This window comes from Miscanthus floridulus, chromosome 12, assembly GCF_019320115.1.
Source record: "Miscanthus floridulus cultivar M001 chromosome 12, ASM1932011v1, whole genome shotgun sequence".
NCBI lineage: Eukaryota > Viridiplantae > Streptophyta > Magnoliopsida > Poales > Poaceae > Miscanthus > Miscanthus floridulus.
Genome location: NC_089591.1, coordinates 27,398,183 through 27,425,290, shown reverse-complemented (window position 1 = coordinate 27,425,290; position 27,108 = coordinate 27,398,183). Strand labels below are relative to the sequence as shown.

The following is a 27,108-nucleotide window of genomic DNA, read 5'->3' as shown; positions in this document are numbered from 1 at the left end:
CTCAACGCAATGAGTTCAGCTAGCCATCAATTTAACACTTTTAGAGATGAATTTTTTACAAAACTGCATCCCTTTCAATAGAAACGCTATAATTATGGTAACTCAATCTAATATCATAAACGGTGATTCCCCTAAACAACATATAAGCCTTAAAGAGGAGTTATATCAATTAACTCCATCCTTTAAATCTACCAAAATATTTGATAATTCAACAATAAATCATCGTAAGCACCTAACCTTTTTGCACATTCATTCAAACGCCCTTAGATCCACACCATGCCACATGAAAACTTTATCCGATTCACTCTGATTTTCGGCTAAACGTCTAGCATCTTGATTGACAGAGGAACAGCGAACGCACACGACGGGCAAGGTCGAATTGGGAGAGGATGCTGTCAGCAGCCTTGATGGTCATGTCAATGTTCTCGTGCGCCGTCCGGATTGCGTGCATCCTCACCTGCAACCCCACCAAGTAGAGGACATGTCTATTTCAGAAAAGCTTATGAAACAAACAAAATCTAAATCTCTATCCTCTCCTAGCCGAATATCTTCACGATGTGTCGAAGCAGGCTCCCCAATGAACTCCCAGTCTTGTCCAGTGTAAGAAGCAATAGCAGACAACCTACCGTGAGGGCCGGTGTAAGTTATAGTTCGTTATTTGTCGCTGGATAGCTCAAAGATCCGAAATGCAATGGATCACTAAAAAGAAATGATACAACAGTATTGCGTGTGAGTTGCAATGTTATCTTGAATCAAGTCAATTTGAATGGATGATTTAGAGATGCATCACTTCTTGGAAGCAATTTCTTATCATTCATGTCTTAAATCAATTAGACTGCTTGATTGTAAAGCTTGATATAATTCATGAAAAAGACACTAAACTGGAAGCAGTAGAACAAGATTGTAAAGAACAGATGCTCCATACCTGTGGGCATAACATGCACTGGAAATTTCTAAGTCTCCACTGCTTGGGATTAACACCTTCCTTTTTCAACTTCTAAATGAGTTGCGGCCCAAGTCTTTCCTCAGAAACATCTGTGTAGTTGTTTGCCGAATGAAATATAACATGAAAAACACAGCACACCGATTAAAGGGTTCTACATCTAGTTGTTATAAGCAGAATGAAAATAATGAAATTGTAAAAAAAAAAGTAGCAGCCTACGTGCTGGAGAGCACTGAAACTGCAGAGAAAATGATTTTTTCGGCGTAGTCAGTGCATATCGGCCAATTAAAAAAATTCTAGAACAGTGTTTTCAGAACTGTTTCAAAAAATAATAACCACTAAATGGGACCATGCATTTTATAGAACATTTTGTTCTTCCGGTGATAAGATGAAACATCACAAGGCATATAGAGAAATGGGAAAGTAAAGCAACAACGATGAAACATTCATGTAAAAATCGGCGGATAGTATGCGGACTGTGAACTTTTGGCAAGTTCATTAACTGCAATTCTTGTTGGCTCCAGGTAGCCTCCGGAATTGTCTAGATCATAGTTGTGATCATGGAGTTCTTAAAAATTAGCATTAAGTGCCTATAGTAAAATTTAAATTAGTACATACATATTCGTTAATACAACAGCCGCATCAAGTGTATGATCTGTAAACCGTGGATTATTTAGAAATGAAGCTAATGAGTCTGGCAAACAATATGAGGTCATGTAGATTATACAGTGAAATAAATAGATCCAGGGTAGCACTGGCATGAGTTTAACTGAATACATTGAAACAACCGAGATGTTGTGGCAACAAAGAGGAAGTTGACAGGATACTTGGTTGCCATATCCATGTACCACCCTATCTGAAAAGGCCTCTGCTTGATCATCCCATAAAGCAACAGCTGCATCTTGTCTGTATTTATAGAAAGGAAATGAATGCATAAGTGTAATAAGCAAGTAAAATGATGGATAACCGGTGTATCGAAACATAGCATATGACATTGCCACATAGTCTCCGTCAATAATAGTGTATATACTCAGTGGTTTTATACACTTTATTCGGCATGCTGACATGAGGCATCTCTTGAGCACTCAATCAGTATCTGGTTAGTGGAATCAGAGGCACAACTCAGGAGCAGCAGATGAAGATACCTAGCAGTTAGCACATCGTCATTCACACACATATGGTCTTGCTCTTGGAGCAAGACAAATTGAGGTTCAGCTAGCAACTATACGAATAGCAAAAATTCATAGAAGAGCAAGCTACGTGCTATGGACGACTCATGCTCAGTTATTAAGGAATGGCACAATGACTGTGCTATGCAGGCTAGTAATTATGTAAGTGCACAACAACTAAATTTATATAGGATATACCTAGTATGTCATATGACAGTGGACAGTCACCGGGAAACACCTTTGAGCTGTGCACGAAATTCCCCAGGCCTGCACCTTCCTACTATACCCGCAAGGTCAGGCAGCACTGAAGATATACTAGTATGTTGATACATAGACTAGTACGTTAGTCATTAGAGCTAGCTTGTTAGTTCGTAGTATGACCTATGTTTTGAGAGTTGTTGTTGCCTTGTTAATTATCTGTTGCATCATTTGTATCAATGCATATCATATAGGTACGATGATGGATCAACAGATCAATTGAAGGATGATTGGGAATCTGAAGATGGTGTAATGGTATTCTCTTTATGAGATGATGCAATGGGCTTTCTATTCAGTTGATGGTGGACGATCTGAAGATGCAGATACTAACTTTTTAGTATATATCTTACCCAGGCAAGCCCCGGTACATAATCCCTACTTTTCTGTACTTTAAATTATATTTGTGCATTAAGTTTCAAAGAGTTAAATGAAACCCACTTGCATATATATATCTTTATCCTATGAGTCTTACTAGTATGACAGGATCGTATAGATTGCTATGCTACAGGACTCCGATAGAAGTCGAGTAATTGCCTGTCACTCGCGAGAGATAGAAAATATATTACTGTATTATTATCACTTGGAATATATATAAAATGGTGGAAAGTAAAATAGAGACCGGGCAGGGATATGGTTTGGGTATTGATGGGTGTAAGAGGTTGTGTCCTGCGGCCAACGGGGCATAGCTTGGTTACACTGTTTTCCCTGTCTATATCAGGTTAAGGACCGATCGTTGCATTGGACTCTAGGCAAGTCACAGACTTATTATCCCGAGCACATACTTGGGTATGGGCGTATGGAAGACTTGTTACTCTCTTATCATGGGTTCTGACTCTTTTCGGACCGACTGTCAGGGTAGTTTTTGGGTGGAGGTCCTTGCACCGCACTGAGTCCAGGACTTAGGGGCGGAGGCTTGGAGTCTTAGTTTGGACGGAGACATAGACCCCGTGACAGGAGGGTAGTGGGTTGGTCCTGCTTGTGCCTGGGGTACAAGCAGGGTGTGTGTTTTGGGGTATCCAGCTAGGCTCATTAATTCGTGGATCGCCGCCGTGTCGGTACGACTTGTCTAAACTCTAGCATCGTAGTAAGAACTAGAAGATGAAAGATGGTAAAAGGAAATTTGATTGCTTACCACCTGCTTGAAAGTAGCACATGTGCTTATATAGAATGGTTGATAATGAACTAATGATGACTGCTAATAAAATCGAATATAAGGACGCACGCTTAGTAATGCTTCCTGCAGATACAATAAACCCACAAGCCAGATAGTCCTTGCATATCCTTGGCAGTCTTTTCTTTTCCCTTGTCGGGTAAGTCTTGTTGAGTACAATTTAGTACTCAGGGTTTTATTTCCTCCTGTTGCAGGTGACAGGTGGAAGCTAGAGCTGACCTTTGTGTGTGGATTCCTCCTGGTGGGTTCAGAGAGGATTTTCTTTACGCTGTGATCATAGTTTTTATTTATAACTCTCCCTCAATGTTTGTATAAATGGAAGTTTTATAATCTATTGTCATAATTTATATATCAATACTTCATCATGTCATGAATAGATATTTATTTCCGCTATAATTCTGATCATATGTTTATATTCTGTTGTTAACTTAAATTGTTCATAACTCTGATCACATGTTGATATTTTGCTATTATAAATGATAAATATTATACTCTGATGTTACATAGAAAGTAATGTAAGAAATAATTAAGAATCATGTAATCTTTATTCTCCCATTTGTAACCCTGATAGAAAAATAAGGATTTTTTGGTTCTCCCTTAAGGTGTGCTCAACGGAACCGGGTAAAATCCAAATCCAAATCCAACCCATAAAAGCAAGCAAATCCAAATCCAAAGAAGACACTTACATATGCCTTCCAACCCTTGTGACTGCACCCGTAGAAACAATATTATCATCCAAAAGCTACACAAGGTGGCAAATTAAAATATTAAGGCATGTAGGCCAAAACAACATTAATATAGCTCTTTATTCCATGTTGTGTCAAGCAATGCAATTTTTATAAGGTTTGCAATGTTTTTTAGCTAAAACTTTAAAATGCTATTTAATAAACAGTTATCAACGTACCTGCATCACTGGCTAAAGTAAAATAGGATAGGGAATGTATAATGCAACAAATTAACATATCTATTTATGTCCTGTTATGCCATGGAACGCTGAGGGAATGTATAATGCAACAAAATTAACATATCTATTTATGTCCTGTTATGCCATGGAACGCTGAGATACAATCTTTAAGACCACTAAATGGTACAATGCAATCAAAGAAATGGCGCCTATGTTGAAACATCAGCAAGAGTCATAAGAATCTTAGCTGAATAGAAATGGTGTTTGATCTGCCGCCCGTACTGGCTTTGAGTTTTCGCTGAACATATGAAGCTACGACTGGGAGTTGGAAAACTGGAAATGAACAAATAGCTCTGATTCAAATCGATAGAGGTTATTATATAAGCCAATGCTTCATACAGTGATTAATCAACTAATCAAATTCATAACTTACTAAACTAAACCCTATATGACTGGATGCAGCATCTCCTCCAAGCTTGTCGTCACCCAACCACTGATTTGAACTTCCCTCGCCACAGAAAATTCGATAACAACAAACAGAATATTAGATGATCTGCTTAAGCGGGAAGTGTTCGTGAAATCAATCTCCATTAACATGAAACGAGTACTCAACTTGCTAAGCGTTGCTCCTCTTGATCTATGCCGCTCTTCACGAGGAGCAAAATATAATTCAGATGTCACATTGAATGAGCAAAGCATAAAAAAAAATTCCCAAACACACAAATTGAGTACTCACCGTTATGCCCTTCAATCCTCGGCTCTTCTTGATATGCGCTTCAAATATCCACCAAAAATCTCAGAAAAAACACACGAAATAAGCCATTTCACATGGTGATTGGGGGGATGCGAAAAATCTTCCAAGAGATAGGAACTGATGACTCACCTTCTAGCGTGGCACCTTCTCTCCGTCTCCGATTAATCACCCTTCACGAGTCCTTGACCGCTGCAGCGCATGTCCCCATCCCTGGTAGGGTTGGCGGCGGTGGCGGATCGCCGTTGACCGCAAGGGAGAATTTGGCGCCACACCAGATCCTCCGCCCCGCTCCGCCGACGTCGCTGCACCACAAGTTGCTGCCGCAGATCACCGCCAGGATCTTCGATGTTTTCTTCGTTGTTTTTCTAATATGAGTGTACAAGAGAGGGACAGTCAAAGAGAAGAGATGAATGTTGGAGAGAAATTGGCCAGATGAGCGTAGGTGGATGCGTTAATGCTTGGGGACCCACCCTGTTCACTTGCACTTGAAGCCAGCCGTTTGGCTGAGTGTTCGGCTGGCTGGCCGGCTGGGGCTGGGCTAGCCAGCCCACTCACGGAAGTACTGTTCACCTGCACAGTGTTTTCAGACATAACAATATTTTTCTCTCACAACAATCCGTCGGAACAGTATTTTGGTTTATTTTTCAGTCCCGCCGAACGACACCTGGGATGCTGTGGCTGCCGGCGTTGTAGGTACACTGCAAATCAGCCTGCCAGCGCAAGACACAAAATGTCTGCAGGTACACTGCAAATCAGCCACCACAGTGCTACCAAACTCCCCGTTACATTTTATAAAGCACAGTTGAACATAACACAATCTTTCAAATTACACTTTCATTATTTTTATATTATATTGTTTATACTTATAAGTATATGATAATTCAATAATACATTTTATTATAAATCTAACCAAACTTTGTATTATAATAGTAAAAAAAAAGTTAGCCTCACTTTGTAAAAAACCTCTAGTTAGGGAGTAAGTCCTATAAAATTCTGTGTTCCTAAAAAATACTCTAGTTAGGTCTCTCATGACAGATATTGTCGGACGCATCACCAGTTCTTAGGTGATGTTTGGTTGTCCCTCCTAAATTTTAGTCATTGTCCCATCGAATGTTTAAACACATACATAGAGTATTAAATATAAACTAATTACGAAACTAAGTGCATAGTTTGCGACTAATTTACGAGATGAATCTCTTAAGCCTAATTAGTTCATGATTTAACAATGTGATGCTACAGTAAATATGTGCTAATGATGGATTAATTAGGCTTAAAAAATTCGTCTCATAGAGTACTGACGAATTATGTAATTTATTTTTTTATTAGTATCCGAACATCCAATGCAACGTTCTCTCGACCTCCTAAATTTTAGTCACTGGATCCAAACACCACCTTCCTATAGCAAACAAATTTAGTCAAATGTTAGCAGCTATAAGGTGAAAACCAAACAACAATAGAGATTGGATAGGATCTCATAATTCCATTTCTAACAACCATGTTCAAGGTAAACTAAAACTGCTTTAGACAGAAAGCTTCAATAAACAGCAAACCTATCACAATTACAACCACCGCATGTGAAAATCCTCAATTCTTTGAAGTGAGTTGATTCACTTATAAAGTATTCATTTTGTCTGCAAATGACATGAAAAGAAAAACCCAAGTAGAAGATATTCTGCCGCTTCTCTTATAATTCGTCTTTTTCAGCTTGTTTTTTCAGCCGGAACAGTGTTTTTCTCTCACAACAAATCAGCCGGAACAATGTTTCGACTTGTTTTTTCAGCGAAACGAACGGGGCCTTAAAATGAATGCTCTAAGGTGCAGCACCCTTGCCCTTCTACCTCTGGAGCTTCTTCATGTAGAACTCGAGCTCTTTACCCTAAGGATGTAGCTGCCAATATAAGGAAATGCCACTGTAGGTTAGCTGACAGCAACTGTCTGGAAATTTCAGGTGGAAACTATATAAGCTACTTAAGCGAGGTGAAATGGTCCAATTGTGACAATGCATAGCTGCAGCTGCACATATCCTTAGTGGGTGTTTAGGACTGCTTCACTCCACATTTTTCAACCAAACAGGTTTAGCTCTACACAACCCTACTCCAGCATAAAAGGTGAAAGCACCTAAAGGGGTGCTCCACAAACTTCAGGTTTTCTTTGGAACTGCTCTAGAGTGAAGTTTGTGTAGCAGAGTTGTGAAGCAGTCCCAAACATATAAGATCCACAGGCATCAATATCTCAATTCCATATGCTAATCAATATCTCAATTCCATATGCTAATGGCATATGGTTAGCATATGGTGAGGACCAAAACACAAAATGAGGATTAATGCAATGTTTTTAAGGCGTCGCTTTGGCGTCGCCTAATCGGCAAGGCGCTACAGGCGGGACGACCCGCCTCGGATTGGTATGGCGTCCGCCTTACTACCATGGCGTCCGGAAGTCGTCGATTTGGCGTCCGATTCGTCGAAATCGAGCAAGGCGGGCGCCATACGGGGATGGCCACGGTAGGAAAACGCGGGCGCGGGAGAAAGGACGGGGAAAGTGTAGGTGCGTGGGGAAGCATCACGCGCGCGGGAGATTAGGCGCGCGGGGAGAGAGGAGCGCAGGAGAAATCAGAGAGCAGAGAGAGGAGCGCTCGCAGGGAAGACGAACCTACCTGCTCACCCGCGCGAACGCGTTCGCCCGCACCGCCGGTAGAAGCTGCTGCCGCCGAGGCTCCGCCTCCCCCTCCCCTATTCCCTATCCGCGCGAGGAGCAGTCGCCGATGGGCTGTTGTTTCCGCGTCGCCTCTTCTGGTCCTCCATTGAGTAGGACACGAGCCGCTTCGCCCCTCCCTTCCCTCTTCCCCACACGCGCAAGGAGCAGCCGCCGGCGGACTGCTGTTTCCCCATCGCCTCCTCTGGTGAACATCGAGCAGGAGCAGGACCCGAGCCGCCTCCTCCAGTCTTCCCTCGAGCAGGGGCAGGACCCAAGCCGCCGCCTCCAGTCTTCCCTCGAGCAGGAGCAGGACCCGAGCTGCCTCCTCCAGTCTTCCCTCGAGCCAGGTACTCTGCTTCTGCTCTGTATTTTTCTAGCGTCTTCTGTCTTCTCTCGAGCAGGACAGCAGCATGCTGATTTGTTTATGTTTGCTTTGCTTGGTGCTCAGTGCTCACTGCTCAGTGCTTATTGCTTAGCCTCTTCTGATCAGTGTTCAGTGTTAATTAACTATTTGTGTCCACTGAAAGGATCAAGATGCCCAAGAGGGGGGGTGAATTGGGCTAATTCTAAATTCTCTTGCAATAATCAAATCCTACGGATAGCCCAATTAACCCCTTGTGCCTAGAAAAGTGTTTATATCAAACTAATGCACAACAACCTCTCAACCTATGTTCCAAACTTACTCTAGCAAGCAATTCTATGGATGTAAAACAAGTATTGAATTGCTCAAAGTAAATACTCAAAGTAAGTGCTCAAAGTAAGTAGAGAGAGAAAGGAATGCGGCGATGTTTTGCCGAGGTATCGGAGAGTCGCCACTCCCCACTAGTCCTCGTTGGAGCACCCGCGCAAGGGTGTAGCTCCCCCTTGATCCGCGCAAGGATCAAGTGCTCTCTACGGGTTGATTCTTCGACACTCCGTCGCGGCGAATCACCCAAAGCTGCTCACAACTTGAGTTGGGTCACCCACAAACTCCGCCGGGTGAACACCAAACTCCCAATCACCACCAAGCCGTCTAGGTGATGGCGATCACCAAGCGTAACAAGCACGAACTCTCACTTGACCACGCGAAGCCTAATGAGAAGATGGATGCACACTTTGCTACTCTTGATTTGCTAGTGAGGCTACTCTCTTGGATTCTCAAATCACAAACACCTCACTAGGATCTTGCTCTTCTTGGCACTCACAAACGTGTTTCTCAGCTGTTGGAATGAGCAAAGGATACTCCACTCACGAGTGGAGCTTCTATTTATAAGCCAGCCTGAAAAACGAACCGTTATGAGCTTCTGCAGGATGACCGGACGCTCCGGTCAGTTCAACCCGCGAACCAGCATTCAAGTGATGACCGGACGCTGTCAGGGTCCGGTCAGTACCGACCGGACGCGTCCGGTCGCTCTTGGATGCTTACTGTAAACGACCGGACGCTGGATACTCAGGGTCCGGTCACACTGACCGGACGCGTCCGGTCACACTTTTCCAAGTCTGGACCCTTACTGGAGTTGACCGGACGCTGGCCCTCAGCGTCCGGTCACATGACCTCCCAGCGTCCGGTCACACCAGACTTGATCTTCTCGGTCAAATGAACTGACCGGACCCTGCGGCCAGCGTCCGGTCGCACCGGAGCCAGCGTCCGGTCAGTATTTGACCCTCCATTCACTTCCAACTTCCGAACATATGTGAATGAAGTTTGCTCCAAAGGATCTTGGGCATTCATAAGAGCTACCTAGAGCTAGTTTTAACAAGTGTGCACCACACCTAACTCACTAGACTCAACTAGGTCAAGCTACCCGTTCATACCCCCCTTCATAGTACGGCCAAAGGAAAAACAAAGTCCTAAACTACTCTAAGTGTCTCTCCAACTCCAATCGACACTTAGAACTAGTCATCCTTAACCTTGTCGTCCATCCTTTGAAAACCGAAACGATTTCCATCGTAGGGGCATGACAACCTCGATTGCCCAATCGATCTCCATTACCATGACCTAACTTACTTGTCTCTGCAAAACACACGTTAGTCATAGTAATCTTTGTATTGACATTAATCACCGAAATCCAACTAGAGGCCTAGATGCTTTCAATCTCCCCCTTTTTGGTGATTGATGACAATACCACCTCGAGTATGTTATGGAGTGAGGTTTTTGACAGGCTTGATTCATATAAGCTTTTGTCAATAAGAACAAGAGAGTTAGTCACGCTTATATGACCCAAGCCAACACAATGTACTCAAAGAATATGAATTAAGCATGAGTACTAATAACAAAGGCTCATTTGCTTCGAAGTAAAAACGCGGAAGCAAAAGCAAATGAGCATTCCACAAGTGATATGACATATAGATAAAGCAAAGTAGAAATCACATATGTCAAATATCACAATCATGTAGATAGCAATATCACATGTATATATAATAGTATGCATGAAAGAAAACACACGAATGCATAAGTAATAGTGTCTCACACAAATAAAACTCCAAATATATATAATAAGATAATACTAGATAACTAGCTCCCCCTAAAACTCGCTCCCCCTAAGTCTACATACACAAACCCTCTCCCCCTTTGGCGTCAAACACCAAAACCTAAGGGTCGGTCGACGGGGCTGCAGCGGACGAGTCGGGCGCTGAAGTACGTGGAGCAAGATGGAACTGGGCGCCATCATCATCTGACCCTGAGCTCTGAACTGACTGACCCTCTGAAGCAGGAAGTGTCGCTGAAGCGGTCTGGGTCTGAGCTGGGGCTGGTGCTGCCTGTGAAGCTGCAAGTATGTCTGTCGTAGGATCTGACGAGGCGATAGACGAGGGGAGCCTCTGAGTAGTCATGATAGCTGGAGCTGCTGTAGACGGACCGGCAGTATGCATGTGAGGCGGAGTAGGCATGCCGGTCAACTCGCTGAATGATGCTCCAAGACTCCTGGAGACTGACGACTCAGGCACGAATAGCGAGGAAGTCTGCTCTGGTGAGAAACCCGTGTGATAAGGAGTGAACTGCGGGACTACACCAGGTGAAGCTAACCACTGGGACACCTGTACAGGAGGTGAAGTAAACTGAGCTGGAGGCTGTCCTTGACTCTGAAGCCCGATGGGCTGTACTGCTGGAGTCGTCGAAGTGGTAGGAGGCTGTGCAAGCTGGGGCGAAGTCTGTGGCAGTGGAATCCCAATGGCTGTCACTACATGCTGCATGAATCCCATGAGCTGCTGCTGCATGAGTAACTGCTGGTGCTGAAGGAGCTGCTGCTGCCGCTGAAACTCGTCCTGACGAGCCTGAAACTGAGCGAAGTTTGTAGCTGTCTCCTGTGCCTGTCGTGTCTGATCCTGCTGCATCCGCTCAAGAATAGCAATGAGAGCGGGGTCTGTCTGTGGAGCAGGTGGAGCAGAACTGGAGCTACCGGCCTCTGCATCGTGTCTGCGTGGAGGCATCTGAGGTATAGGATGGTAGTCGTCGTTAGAGCTGTCACTGTACTCACTCACTCCCTGCTGTGCCTCTAGCTCCTCCTCAGTGGCTGCAATCCCTCTGATGATCTCGTCCTGCTGAGCTGCAGACTGGCACATCGGGGCGACGGCTAGGCTGACTGGGTGCCTGAGGAGTGGCGTGTCTGATCCTCTGTGACAGGTTGTAAGCTGGGAACTCTGTAGTGGCACCTGTATACTCATCCATCATGCCAGGGGGCTTATCAATCACAACTCTGCGGATGAGGAACGTGATCCAGTGAGCATAGGGAAGCTGCCTGCGACCCTTGAATCCCTCAGCTATAGTATCCTCCATCTCTGAAAGAAGGAGGTCCCAGATGTCAAACACTGTCATCTGCATGATGGCATTGAGAAGCCAGAGCTGTAAGCGAGTCAGGCCCTCCCTGTATCCCAACCTAGGAAGCAATGTCCTCCTGATGATGGCCTCTAGTATCCTCGCTATAGGAGTCAAGTCACTGGGGTTCCTGCTCGACCCCTCACCAAACGGCTCCTTGAAGCAATAGCGCACTAAGTCTGTAGGGGGCACCAACCCTCCATGAGGACGCCTGAGAGGCTCCTGATGTCCATAGCAAACCTCATGCAACCTTACAAGCTGCTCCTATAGTCTCAGTATCTCTCTGGCCCTGCTACTCGTCACTCTATAGTCTTTGCCGTTGAAGGCAAAGTGAATGAATCTGTGATGAGGATCAATGTAGAGCGAGGCATAAAACTGACGAACCCAAGAAGGTACATATATCCCTGTCCGTCCAATCAGATCTGACAGTCCTGGCAAATATGACAAGTATTGCCGAATGCCCTCTCCGGCTGCTGCCATAATGGACTCTATCGGACAGACCCTCTGTGATCTGAACACTGCCCCACTGTTTAGATATGCATTGTAGAAATCCTCCTGCAGTGGCGTGTAGAACCCCTCAGCTACTCTCTCATCCCTCCTCGGAGGGAACCAAACCTCAAACTCAACAAACCGCAGCTGCTGAACCTGCCTGGCTATAGCGGCCCTCAAGTCGAGATGAACCACTGGAGGCGGACCCTGTGGTCTGGGCGGAGGGCGTGAACCCCTGCGCCGTGTAGCTGGCCTCGGTGGAACTGCAGCACTAGTACGACTCGAGCGGCGTAGCTGAGGTGCCGGCTCGGTCTCCTGACTCTCCTGAGTCTCCTAGGCTAGCTGAGGCTCTGCTGGTGGAGGCTGCTGCTGTGCTGACGGACTCTCCTCAATGGCAACCCGTCGTCCTGCAAACGTGGCAGTCCCAGCTGGACTACCATGACGATGCTCAACCTCCTCAATCGCAGCTCTGACTGCGGGTGAAACTGGCTGATCTGCAATGACAATTCCCCTGCGGGTGCCACCTCTCTCGGCACGCTCTGCGGCCTCTGCAACAGCTGCTGCTCTGGCTGTCTCTGCGTCGGGGTACTTCCACTTCTTGGATGTTACTTGCTTGGTTGATTTGCCCTTGGATCCGGCTGGCTGACGAGGCGGGGGCCTCCGATCATCTTCACCTGGGCCACCACCAACATTCTTGGTGCGAGCCATCTGAACTGACAAGATGGTGAACTGTCGCTGATGAAGATCAACTGTCAAACTGCTGCTTTCGAGGCTTGGCCTCGATCCTTACTCACGAGCTTGGCTCCGAGTTTACTGCCAACTGCCAGACGAAACACAACGGAACCGACTCGCTGCACGATAGAATAGATGGATATACAAATAAATACCATATATCTAATAGATGCGAAATCCTAATAGAGAAAGCAATTTTAGATGCGAACTTGAATCGAGTGGCTTTCTACCTGACGATCAGCGATCTGAGAATAGATAAGACGTCACGTGGGGGATCTCGGAACCGGTTAGGGTTAGGTCAAACGCCCTGAATGCAATGGGGAATCAATGTATTTAGAATTTGATCTAGGTCACAATTGGAGATCAAGATTGAACCACAAGATTTGCCTTACCAAACAATGGGAGGATAGGGCAAGAGCGGCGAAGATTGGCAGCCTTGGCAACGATGAAGCAACGAGCTAGGGCGCGAGGAGGCCGGCGAGGCACTGAGCAGAGGCAAGGCAGGGCCGGAGCTCGGCGGCGCTTGGCTGCGACGGACCGGTGGTAGCGCGGGACAGGGGCACGGAGGCGCACGGCTGGGCAGGCGTGGTGACGCGGCGAGGCTGCGGCGGCGTGCGGCTGCTCGGGCTAGGGCTGGCGAGCGAGGCTGCGGCGGCACGGCTAGGCAGGAGGTGGCGGCTTGGTTGCGGGCTCACGGAGGCGCTGGTAAGGCAGGTGAACCGAAGGTCCGGATTTATAATTCCCCAAACGCGACAGAAAAGGAAACCGAAAAAAGACTTGAAGTCGCGCGAGATCCACTGACCGGACGCTCCGGTGGTAGCGACCGGACGCTACCACCCAGCGTCCGGTCGATTCCAGAGAGGTCCAAATCCTCTGGAATCGCGACCGGACGCGTCCGGTGGTCCATGACCGGACGCAGGCAGGGTCCGGTCAGTTTAACTTTGTCATCCTCCGATCGACCGGACGCTGAGCCCTTTCTGACCGGACGCACAGACGCAGCGTCCGGTCACTCCTTCAACAGCAGTTCACTTCCTGTGAACTGACCGGACGCTGGACAGCAGCGTCCGGTGCAGCGTCCGGTGCACCTTTTCCAGCAATCCTTCAACCTTCCTTTGCGCTGCCTGTTCCCAATCAAGTCCCAACTTGAATAAGATCCAAATAAACACCAATTGGGACTGATGTGAGTGACCTCTCTCAAAATCTCATATTTTTCAAAATATTTTGCCTTAGGCTATAATTCTTTTTAAGAAACTAGGCAACAAGAGGGCAAATGGAACAAAACGACAAAACAACATTCATGCATATGTAATGCTTGTAAGTAAATCTAGTTGCTTGTCAAGTTTGATCCATGGTTAAGCTTCTTCACACGCTTTTCGGCGGTTATCTTAACCATGTTAAACAAGCCCTATATGCATTGCCACAAATTAAACATGTTGTATATTACAATGAATGCAAGGGACAACACAAGCTCAATTTTTAGTGAAGTTACTAAAATCAAGTACATTGAGCTCGTTCCGCAATCTACAAAATGTAGCCTCATCTAGCGGTTTAGTGAAGATATCCGCTAATTGATCTTCGGATCTTACACCTTCTAGTGATATATCATTTTTAGCTACATGATCTCTTAGAAAGTGATGGCGGATATCTATATGCTTGGTGCGAGAGTGTTGAACCGGATTATTTGCAAGTTTTACCGCACTTTCATTGTCGCACAAAAGAGGTACTTTCTCTAGAGCTACTCCATAGTCTAGTAAAGTTTGTTTCATGTATAATATTTGTGCACAACAAGCACCCGTGGCAATGTATTCCGCTTCGGCGGTGGACAAAGCCACACTATTTTGTTTCTTGGAGGACCAAGACAAGTGATCTACCAAGCAAATGGCACCCTCCGGATGTGCTCTTTCTATCAACTTTGCATCCGGCGTAATCCGAATTGGAATAGCTAATTAATTCAAATAAAGCTCCTTTGGGATACCAAAGGCCAATGCTTGGTGTGTGCTTAAGATACCTAAGGATTCTTTTTACGGCAATTAAATGAGTTTCCTTAGGACTAGCTTGAAATCTAGCACACATACACACACTAAACATGATGTCAGGCCTAGATACGGTTAAATATAACAAGCTACCAATCATGGAACGGTAGAGAGTTTGATCAACCGAGTTACCTCCCTCATCTAGGTCGAGATGTCCATTGGTAGGCATTAGGGTCTTGATTGGCTTACATTCATCCATCTTGAATCTCTTGAGAAGATCTTTTGTGTATTTCTCTTGAGAGATGAAGATGCCTTCTTTCATTTGCTTGACTTGAAAACCAAGAAAGAATGTAAGCTCACCAATCATTGACATCTCGAACTCCTTAGACATCAATTCACCAAATTCTTTGCATGAGTCTTCATTTGATGATCCAAAGATAATATCATCAACATACACTTGACAAATGAAGATATGCCCATCAAGCTTCTTGGTGAATAGTGTGGTGTCGACCTTCCCAATGGTGAAGCCCTTCTCAATAAGGAAGTCCCGAAGGCGCTCATACCAAGCTCTTGGGGCTTGCTTAAGCCCATATAGTGCCTTGGACAACCTATAAACATAATTAGGATATCTAGGGTCTTCAAACCCGAGAGGTTGATCAACATAGACTAGTTCATTAATAAAGCCATTTAAGAATGCACTTTTCACATCCATTTGATATAGTTTCATTTCATGATGTGATGCATATGCAAGAAGGATACGGATGGCTTCTAATCTTGCAACCGGTGCAAAGGTTTCTCCAAAATCTAAACCTTTAACTTGAGAGAACCCCTTTGCTACTAGTCTTGCCTTGTTCCTCACAACAACACCTTGATCATCTTGCTTGTTGCGGAACACCCACTTCGTTCCAATGACTCTTGCTCCTTTTGGTCGCTCTTCAAGATTCCAAACTTCATTGCGAGTGAAGTTGTTCAACTCTTCATGCATGGCATTGATCCAATCCGGATCTTTGAAAGCTTCTTCTACCTTGGTAGGCTCATAGCAAGAGACAATAGAGTGATGAGCAATAAATGAGGTAAGTTTTTAAGATCGAGTCATCACCCCCTTCGTTGGACTCCCTATGATGAGATCTTGAGGATGATCTTGTAGGAGAGGTGTATTTCTTCTATTGACCACTTGAGGAGGAGGTTGTGGGGCATCAACATCTTGTGCTTGTACCACCATTTGCTCATGGGAGATATGAGTATCTTCATTTTCTACTCTTCCAACTTTTTCACCATCTTGTAGTACATTTGATGAAGAGGGTTGATTAATGACTTGTACATCATCTTCATCATCTTTTGGCTTGATGTCTCCCACCGGAATATTCTTCATAGCCTCCCTCAATGGTTCATCACCTACATCATCAAGATTCTCATGTACTCCTTGGGAGCCGTTAGATTCATCAAATTCCACATCATATGTTTCTTCAACCAAGCCGGTGGCATGATTAAATACTCTATATGCTTTGGACTTCAATGAGTAACCAACAAGAAAACCTATATCACAACGCCTTTGAAACTTTCCTAGGTGTTGCCGTTTCTTGTAGATGTAGCACTTGCAACCAAACACCCTAAAGAAGGAGACGTCCGGCTTCTTCCCATTGAGCAACTCATATGGAGTCTTGACAAGGAACTTTTGAAGAAATAGGCGATTGGATGCATAACATGCGGTGTTGATTGCTTCCGCCCATAGAGCTTCGGGGGTGTTGTACTCATCTAGCATTGTCCTTGCAAGAGTGATCAAAGTCCGGTTCTTCCTCTCAACTACACTATTTTGTTGAGGAGTATAGGTTGCGGAGACTTCATGTTTGATTCCAACTTCATCACAATAAGCTTCTATATTTGTGTTGTCAAACTCTTTGCCATTGTCACTTCTTATCTTCTTGAGCTTCACTTCAAATTCATTTTGAGCTCTCTTGGCAAACTTCTTGAAACAAGATGCAACTTCAGATTTGTCATGAAGGAAGAACACCCATGTATATCTTGAATAGTCATCCACAATCACAAGACAATAGAGATTTCCTCCCAAACTCTTGTATGTTGTTGGTCCAAATAAATCCATGTGTAGGAGTTCTAGCACTCTTGTGGTTGACATGAAAGCTTTGGTTGGATGAGTGTTTGCAACTTGCTTGCCGGCTTGACATGCACTATAAAGCTTGTCCTTCTCAAACTTCACATCCTTCAACCCTCTCACCAAATCATTCTTCATAAGCTTCTTGAGTGAGCTCATCCCAACATGAGCAAGTCTTCTATGCCATAGCCACCCAAGTGTTGTTTTGGTGAATAGGCAAGTCTTCAAGTTTGCATCTTCGGAGGTGAAGTCAACTAGATATAAGTTGTTGTATCTAAATTCATTGAATATCACTTGATTGTCATCAACCTTGGATACAACCACCTCCTTCTCAGTGAATAAGCATTGAAAGCCAAGATCACACAATTGCCCAACGGATAGCAAGTTGAAGCTCAATGAAGCAACATAGAGCACATTGGAGATGGAATGATCATTTGATATTGCCACTTTGCCCAATCCTTTAACCTTGCCCTTTGAATTATCTCCAAATGTTATTTTCTCTTGTCCATCTACCTCTTCATCTAGTGAGGTGAACATACGAGGATCACCGGTCATATGTTGAGTGCAACCACTATCAATAACCCAATGACTTCCACCGGTCTTGTAGTTCACCTACACACAAGAGATTCAAGCTTTAGAGATCCAAGCTTGTTGAGGGCCCTTCACCTTCTCAACAAGTGACTTAGCCACCCAAACTTTCTTAGGCCTACTCTTGTTGGGGGGACCTAAGAACATGACTTTCATCTTTCCACTCGAATCTTTTCTAAGCATGTAGTGAGCATTGAAAGCAAAGGGTCTAGCATGCTTGGGCAAGGGTTGTGGTGGTGGAGTTTGACACTCATGAGCAAAGTGACCTTCTTGTCCACACTCAAAACATCTCTTTGGCTTTGGCTTTGGCTTTGATTGTTGGTGTTGAGCTTGAGCCTTCTTCTTCTCTACACTTGCCATATATCCAATGCCACTTCTATCCATCTTCATGACGGTATTCATGAGTAGCTTACTTTGGAGATGCTTGCCTCTAGCAAACTTGCTCAATCCCACTTTGAGATGCTCTTTCTCCATCTTGAGCTTTTTGTTCTCTTCCTTGAGAATATCATTGTTCTTCTCCTCCTTGAGTTTCTTGATTTCTTCTTTTAGCTTCTCATTCTCAAGGATCACCTCTTTGTCATGATCAAGAGTTTCTAGCACAATGGTGTTGTGACTTTTCATCTCTTTAAGATCTTTCATGAGCTTCTCATTGTCACTCTTGAGCTTGACATACTCATCATAGTCATTGCACTCAACCACTTACTTGCCCTTGCTACTAGATCCATGCTCAATGCTTTCATCAATTAAATCATCACATGAGGTAGCTATATCAATCTTAACAACATGGTTAGTAGCATCATGTGGCTCATTTGGTAAGAATTCTTGTGCAATAATAAGGGTATCATAATTGATCTTTAGAGTTGTATATTCATCTTTTAGCTTATGGTGACTAGTGACAAGCTCATTGTGCACCCACTCAAGTTTATCATTTTTATCTTTAAGCTCTTTCTTAGAAGATTTGAGCTCCTTGAGTTTGGATGATATAGAATCATTTGTTTCTTTGAGCTCATCATTAGCCTTTTCTAATGTATCACACTTAGCTAAAAGTGAATCATTTTTAGCATCAAGTTTTTCATTTGTAGCTCTACTCTTTCTAATGATCTTAGTATATTTTCTTAGTATTTTGACAAGATCATCATAAGTGGGTGAGTCATCATCATCGCTATCACTATCATCATCACTAGCATGTTCATCATCACTACTATCATCACTCTTAGTTACCTTGCGTTCACCTTTGGCCATAAGGCATAGGTGTGTAGAGGATGATGGCGATGGTGGCGGTGAAGATGCAAGATCAATAGCAATGGCGGCCACCTTTTCATCGTCACTATCATCATCGGATGATCCACTTGATGAATCAATGTCCGTGAGCCAATCACCGACAATGTAGGTCTTGCCACTCTTCTTCTTCTTGTAGAAGTCCCTCTTTTTGCCATCTCTCTTCTTGTATGGCTTGTTCTTTTTCTTTTCATCTTCATCACTTGAATCATCTTTCTTGCCCTTGTTCTTGAACTTGTCTTTCTTGGGCTTTGTGCATTGATGAGCTAAGTGGCCAAGTTCACCACAATTGTAGCAATCCATCTCGAAGATTGGCTTTCTTCTTGAGCTTGTGAAGAACTTTTTCTTCTTGCCGTCGAACTTGATGCCACTCTTGTTTAGCCTTTTTAGCATCTTTGTGGTCTTCTTCACCATGAGGGCAAGGCTTTCTTCATCATCTTCATTACTTGAGCTCTCATACTCAAGTCTTGCTTTGCCCTTGTCTTGGCTCGCTTTGAATGCTAAGTCCTTCTCTTTCTTCTTTGTAGAGGATGAGCCATCTTGTGGTGTGATGTGCATGTACAACTCATAAGCATTGATCTTTTCCAAGATTTATGTGGGTGTAGCGGTGGAAAGATCACCTTGAGTAGCACGGTCACAATGTGTCCATATTTATCAATGGGGAGGACACTCAAGATTTTTCTCACAACATCGGATGGTGACATTTGAGTAAGTCCAAGCCCATTGACTTCCTCTACAAGAACATTTAATCGAGAATACATCTCATTAGCACTTTCTTTGGGAAACATCTCAAAAGAATTTAGCTTTTTAATCACAAGATGATAGCGCTCCTCACGCTCACTCTTGGTTCCCTCATAGAGCGCACAAACGTCCGACCATAGAGCATGGGCGTCTTTGTGGTTCCTTACACGATTGAACACTTCTTTGCAAAGGCCTCTAAAAATGGTGTTGCGAGCCTTTGCATTCCATTTCTCATAATTCACTTCATCCCCTTGAAGTTGTGCAGCATTCCTAGGTGCGGGGAACCCTTGAGAGACGGCTCTAAGAATTCCAACATCTAGAGCTTCTAAGTATGCCTCCATGCGGATTTTCCAATATGGAAAATCATCTCCCTCAAAGATAGGAGGAGGTCCATCCCCGTGAGACATCTTGCTCTAAGCGATTAAGCTTAAAAAGTGAGCACGAGGCTCTGATACCAATTGAAAGGATCAAGATGCCCAAAAGGGGGGTGAATTGGGCTAATTCTAAATTCTCTTGCAATAATCAAATCCTACGAATAGCCCAATTAACCCCTTGTGCCTAAAAAAGTGTTTATATCAAACTAATGCACAACAACCTCTCAACCTATGTTCCAAACTTACTCTAGCAAGCAATTCTATGGATGTAAAACAAGTATTGAATTGCTCAAAGTAAATACTCAAAGTAAGTGCTCAAAGTAAGTAGAGAGAGAAAGGAACGCGGCGATGTTTTGCCGAGGTATCGGAGAGTCGCCACTCCCCACTAGTCCTCGTTGGAGCACCCGCGCAAGGGTGTAGCTCCCCCTTGATCCACGCAAGGATCAAGTGCTCTCTACGGGTTGATTCTTCGACACTCCGTCGCGGCGAATCACCCAAAGCCGCTCACAACTTGAGTTGGGTCACCCACAAACTCCGCCGGGTGAACACCAAACTCCCAATCACCACCAAGCCGTCTAGGTGATGGCGATCACCAAGCGTAACAAGCACGAACTCTCACTTGACCACGCGAAGCCTAATGAGAAGATGGATGCACACTTTGCTACTCTTGATTTGCTAGTGAGGCTACTCTCTTGGATTCTCAAATCATAAACACCTCACTAGGATCTTGCTCTTCTTGGCACTCACAAACGTGTTTCTCAGCTGTTGGAATGAGCAAAGGATACTCCACTCACGAGTGGAGCTTCTATTTATAAGCCAGCCTGAAAAATGAACCGTTATGAGCTTCTGCGGGATGACCGGACGCTCCGGTCGTGATGACCGGACGCTCCGGTCAGTTCAACCCGCGAACCAGCATTCAAGTGATGACCGGACGCTGTCAGGGTCCGGTCAGTACCGACCGGACGCGTCCGGTCGCTCTTGGATGCTTACTGTAAACGACCGGACGCTGGATACTCAGGGTCCGGTCACACTTTTCCAAGTCTGGACCCTTACTGGAGTTGACCGGACGCTGGCCCTCAGCGTCCGATCACATGACCTCCCAGCGTCCGGTCACACCAGACTTGATCTTCTCGGTCAAATGAACTGACCGGACCCTGCGGCCAGCGTCCGATCGCACCGGAGCCAGCGTCCGATCAGTATTTGACCCTCCATTCACTTCCAACTTCCGAACATATGTGAATGAAGTTTGCTTCAAAGGATCTTGGGCATTCATAGGAGCTACCTAGAGCTAGTTTTAACAAGTGTGCACCACACCTAACTCACTAGACTCAACTAGGTCAAGCTACCCGTTCATACCCCCCTTCATAGTACGGCCAAAGGAAAAACAAAGTCCTAAACTACTCTAAGTGTCTCTCCAACTCCAATCGACACTTAGAACTAGTCATCCTTAACCTTGTCGTCCATCCTTTGAAAACCGAAACGATTTCCATCGTAGGGGCATGACAACCTCGATTGCCCAATCGATCTCCATTACCATGACCTAACTTACTTGTCTCTGCAAAACACACGTTAGTCATAGTAATCTTTGTATTGACATTAATCACCGAAATCCAACTAGGGGCCTAGATGCTTTCATCCACTGTCCAGTTGTCCATTAGTGCATAATGTTAATTAATAATTACTTTGCTTGTCGTGTTTCACAGGAGTCCATCTAAATGGCAACAGAAGACACTGTAAGTCCATAAAGTGTAGGCTCAGGTACTGCTGAATATGATCTAAGGACAGGTCCAAAAAGGAAGGCCAGGTCTGGTGATCCTGGGTGGAAGTATGGCTTCTGGCTAAAAATTGGCAACAGAGATTTGGTTGAGTGTATCCTCTGTGGAACTCAAGTAAAGTCTGGAATCAAGAGATTGAAGGAGCATCTTGTAGGTGGATATGGAGATGCTCTCAAATGTGAGAAGACAACAACAGCAATTGCTGTTGAAATGGAAGCAGCACTAGTTTAGGGAAGGAGAGCGCTAAACCTAGATGATGATGATGATGGTGTTCAAGTGGTGGAGGTTCAAAACAATGCTAATGCTGCCTCTCAGTCATCTGGTACAACTGTGCAACATCTAAGTTTAGGGACAGCATCCAAAAGGAAGCAATCTGCTCTCAAATTTGCAAATCTACCACCTAGACCAAAAGAGAAAGAAAAGTCAGTGATTACCATGCTTCCGAAAAAACCTGAGGAAGTGGTTGAGGAAAGGCATTCTATGGACCTGCACAAAGCAGTGTGGAGGGAAGGATCAGGACCAAGGAAGAAAGAGATGAAGTCAATATGCATGTGGCCAATTTCTTCTATGAGTGTAGAATACCACTCAATGCTATCAACTCAAGGAGCCTTGAGATTATGTGTGAGGCCATTGGGCAGTATGGACCTGGATATAGACCTCCTAGCTACCATGAGGCGATGGTGCCATTGCTTGGAAAGGCTATGGAACAGGTCAACAAAATAAAGGAGAAGCATGAGGCTACTTGGAAGCAATATGGCTGTACACTAATGTCAGATGGGTGGACAGATAGCCGTCACCTCATTAATTTCCTAGTCAATAGTCCAGAGGGGACTTTCTTCTTGGAGTCTGTTGATGCATCCAGTGAAGTACATGATGCACCAATGTTGACAGATTTACTACAGCAGAGAATTGATCTAATTGGAGGAGACAAGGTTGTTCAAGTGGTCACTAACAACGATGCTAATTATAAGGCAGCTTGCAAGCTTCTTATGGAAAGAATTCCAACACTGTTCTGGACCCCTTGTGCAACACACTGTTTGGACCTCATGCTAGAGGACATTAGCAAAATGAAGGAGTTTAGCAAGCCTATTGCACGTGCAAGACAAGTTACTACCTTTATTTATAGGCACGGGAGGCTTCTTGATGCAATGAGGGAGAAGACAGGAGGTAGAGATCTTGTTAGACCAGGAGTAACTCGTTTTGCTACTGCTTTCCTCACTTTGCGCAGCCTACACACTCATAAGGATGCTCTGAAATTTCTATTTGTAAGTGATGACTGGACTAAGTCCAAATTGGCAAGAACAGAAGCAAGAAAGAAAGTACATGACACCATTCTTTCAACCGAATTTTGGAACTCAGTTGAGGACTGCCTGAGAGCATCACAGCCCCTTATTGTTTTGCTGAGAATAGTTGATGGGGATGAGAGGCCAGCAATGCTAGAGGTTCAGTTTTGTATGGAATATGCAAAGAAAAAGATTAAAGAAAATTTCCCTATTAGGGAAAAGGCAGACTTGCTTAAGCGTATCTTGGCAATCATTGAGAAGCGTTGGGAAGATCAAGTGGACCAACCATTATATGGGGCAACACTATATTTGAACCCCAAACAAGTATTTTGACCTGAAAACAGATGATGTTATGGCTGGTAAGCTAAGGTCTGCATTTACTGAGGTTCTTTCAAAAATGGTGCCTGACCAAGATCTTCAAAACAAGATTGATGACCAAGCTTTGGAATATGAGGACTTAAGGGGTAGCTTCAGCAACAAAATTGCAATCAACAACATCAAAATCAAGTCTCCTAGTAAGTTATTCACTGACTGTACAATCTGACTTTTTTAGTCTTTCCTAATTTCTAACATGAAAATGTTTATTTGGTCACTTGATCTAGTTGAATGGTGGCGTTCATATGGTGGCAAAGCCGTAGAGCTTCAAAGATTTGCAAAACGTGTTGTTGGGCTTTGTGCTTCAGCTTCAGGTTGTGAGCGTTGTTGGAGCACATTTGAGTCAGTAAGTAATATGTCAATTACATAAGTACTCAATTATCCCAGTTTAAGGAATAAATAAAATCTACTATCTATTAATGCTTGTTGAATATTTCTTTTGTTTGCATTTTTACCATTGCAGATTCATACTAAGAAAAGAAACAGGTTAGAGCATAAAAGGCTTAATGATTTGGTCTATGTTCAATACAACCGAAAGATGGCAGTGAGGTTTCAAAAGCGACATGAGAAAGGAGCAGGCAGCTTTGATCCTTTGTGTTTGGAAGACTTTGATTGGAACAATGAATGGGTTTGATGTGGATGCGGAACCAGTCCATAATGGCTGTGGACTTGAAATTACATGGGATCAAGTTGATGAGGCTGTTGGTGCATCCCAAATGTATCGTAGTCGTAATTTCCCTAGGGCAGCTCGCGACGATGCAACTAATATTGATAGAACTTATACTCGTAGGCGGTCTGCAGCAGTTACTGCCCCAATTAGGACTTATGAACCACAGGAGGATGAAGACATGAAAGATGATAACTCTGATGAAGAATATCTGATTGATAATGTGGAAGTTGATGACTATGGTGAAATTGCACCTATTGTTGCTGACGAAAGTGATCAAGCTGCCGCTGGTGGTGGCAATTCAGATCCTTTTGTGATGGAGGATGACTTCTATTGACTTAATGATGCTTGAGAGTTGAGTATTTGTGCCAGACTATTTATGCACTAGTATTGTAGTATTGTGGAATGTGCTCACTGAGCACTCTAGTTATCTTGTTTAGTGGACTATTGTTGAACTATTTATGTAATGGTTTTATTTGTGGCAGTGTGTTTATCTACTCGTTAATCTTTACCTATCCCTCAACTAATTTCTATTTTTGCTGGTGCCATATTCCCTATGAAATACCTAGGTACTAACTTGAATTGTCTCTCCATTGCAGTGTATTGTTGGATGCACACTTAGGGCTGCGGGCTGCACAGGAGAGGACAACACCAAGGTATGACATGCTTCCAGTTCTCTAGTCTATACTACTGTTGGATGGCCGTAAGGCGTCGCCTCGCCTTACGCCTTACTCGCTTTAGCGTAAGGCGGTAGTTGGTCGCCTCGCCTCGCTTTACCGCCTTAAAAACCTTGGATTAATGTCTAAGACAGCACAAAAGAAATCCAGTATTCCTTACCCATCAGCTCAGCCACACCGTCCAGGGCGGGAAGAAATGCAAGCCAACAATCTTCCACTGCCAAATTGCTCTTCAATATGAGTGTCAAGTGCATGCCCCTGCTGGCGCTTCTCAAGCTTCCTCTGCTCATGGTTGCTCTTCTTTGTTTCCTTAGCTATAGCCTCACCCTCTTGTCCCTACACAAACAATAAATGGTCAGTTACAGGAAACATCAGTTGAGCAGCAACAACAACAACAACAACAACAACAACAAAGCCTTTAAGTCCCAAACAAGTTGAAGTAGGCTAGAGTTAAAACCCAGCACGTGAATAGCTGTTTTCCAAGCACTCCTATCTAAGGCTAAATCTTTGGGTATATTCTATCCTTTCAAGTCTCCTTTTATTGCCTCTACTCAAGTCAACTTCAGTCTTCCTCTACTTCTCTTCACGTTACTATCCTGGCTTAGGATTCCACTACGCACCGATGCCTCTGAAGGTCTCCGTTGGACATGTCCAAACCATCTCAACCGGTGTTGGACAAGTTTTTCTTCAATTGGTGCTACCCCTAATCTATCAGTTGAGCAACACAAAGAAAATTTAATTTAACTATTGTTTTTTCTCCAAAAAAATTATCGCCAAGAATCAGAAGATAATGATTGCAAAAATCAAAATAGTAACTTTAGTCTTTTTTCACATAGAAATGTAAAACAAGCATAAACAAAGTAGCTGATGAAATACAACATGCTGGTCATAAAAAGAAGAGATTCGTTGAAAAACTGCAAGCTACAGAACTGCTAGGGGTACATAGTATGCACATGTTAAAAACAATGAATTAGTAAGATATCTAGCAAGCAGCTATTCGCCAAATGCAATAATACATGAACCTAAATTCAATCTATTCTAAGGGCAAACAGCAATTAAACCTTGAATTGCATGAATAATACCTCGGCTGCATCCTTCTTGGCAACAGGCGCCTTCTTCTTCCTACCGATGTCCACTCCATAGTGCGTGAAGTACCACTGCTTGAATGGAGCAGCATCAACTTGTACAATGGCGCTCTTCACAAGAGTCTGAGTCCTCACAAGCTCATTGTTTGATGCATTATAGACCACATCCAGGATGCGGATCTTGAATGTAAGAGCCTCACTTCCCCATGAGTAGTTACCTGTATCCAAGCGGAGAGCCCTCCACTTCACATTGCCTCCACGGACATGGACCCTCCTCACTGTCTTATTGCTAGACAGTTTGGTGTTGGCAGGCTGGCGGCCAAGCTCATACCTTTATGACAAACAAGAATCTTGAATTAACTTCTGAAACTCACAATAACCAAGCAAAAAGGTTAACACAATATACAACAGTTATTAGCTTGCAGTTGCACTATGAGCTGACCGAACCAATTCACATTAACAAAACTTACATGTCCAATCTTTATCTTTATATATAAAAGAGACGTCTGATATGCAAACAATCCTGCCTCAACACATCATAGAAATCACAACTGTACTACTAGAATAACTAGTAATAATAACACAAAATAAAGATTCCAAATTAAAACCTCAAACGGAGAGATACATAATATTGACCACAGTGATCCTTGTAACAATTCATTACAATACATACATCATTTCCACAATTTAAGTAGTTTGCTGTTCCATTAGAAGCATCACGTTATGATTTAAGGATTGAAGGGGTAATCTATAAGGCTGAACCGCATAAAACACTGGAGGTAAAGGTAACCAGTCAAGTGAATGACTCAAATCAATTACTACCGCCGCAACCACACACCGATAGATGGAAATGCAAATCTACCAACCCCAAACCCTGGTCCAGCAAAGCACTTAGCAAATCTACAGATATACCCATACCAACCGAAATGTAAGGAGTGAAGAGAAACGACAAGCAATTACTTTCGCTTCTTGCGCCATGCCTTCTGCTTTCCACCGGTGGCCTGGCACTTGTGCATCGAGTCACGCGAGATACCTGCGTGGACAAACCCGAAACAACCCGCGACGCCGTTAGCACCGCCCCCAACCGAACCACCACCACGGCCACTAGGCCAGCGCAAGCAAAACGAGAAGCAGATGACGGTGTGGGAGCTCTACCCATGGTGGCGGTGGCGATGTCGTGTTAGTCCGGCCGCTCTACTCCGCCTCCTCGTCAGCCAGCGCCGCCGTTGGTCTGGTTGAGTCTCGATGGGAAGAGCCTAAGAGGAGAGCTAAATC

The 27,108-nt window shown here is 44.2% G+C and overlaps 2 protein-coding genes across 30 annotated transcripts; one reads left to right on the top strand and one right to left on the bottom strand.

Moving 5' to 3' along the window:
- On the bottom strand, positions 1-27,108 carry LOC136498340 (small ribosomal subunit protein eS8-like). Of its 29 annotated transcripts, XR_010769595.1 has the most exons (12): positions 26,989-27,108; positions 26,794-26,866; positions 25,831-26,164; positions 24,909-25,084; positions 5,670-7,087; positions 5,329-5,564; positions 5,182-5,219; positions 4,879-5,092; positions 4,694-4,778; positions 4,228-4,249; positions 926-1,849; positions 1-622 (listed from the first exon to the last, which is right to left on the bottom strand). XR_010769595.1 is itself a non-coding variant. In XM_066494285.1 (5 exons), exons 1-4 carry the CDS (start codon positions 26,990-26,992, stop codon positions 24,917-24,919), a joined length of 579 nt encoding a protein of 192 aa, XP_066350382.1. In that variant the 5' UTR covers positions 26,993-27,108; the 3' UTR covers positions 19,465-19,589; positions 24,909-24,916. The 29 variants fall into 29 exon arrangements, 3 of the variants coding, with proteins under 3 accessions (XP_066350382.1, XP_066350381.1, XP_066350380.1); XR_010769589.1 differs by having other exon boundaries at positions 926-1,035; positions 1,721-1,849; positions 4,228-5,092; XR_010769594.1 differs by having other exon boundaries at positions 4,228-4,283; positions 4,694-5,092.
- On the top strand, positions 22,424-24,408 carry LOC136495634 (uncharacterized). Its single transcript, XM_066491513.1, has 5 exons — positions 22,424-23,267; positions 23,374-23,544; positions 23,632-23,750; positions 23,868-24,032; positions 24,241-24,408. Exons 1-5 carry the CDS (start codon positions 22,424-22,426, stop codon positions 24,406-24,408), a joined length of 1,467 nt encoding a protein of 488 aa, XP_066347610.1.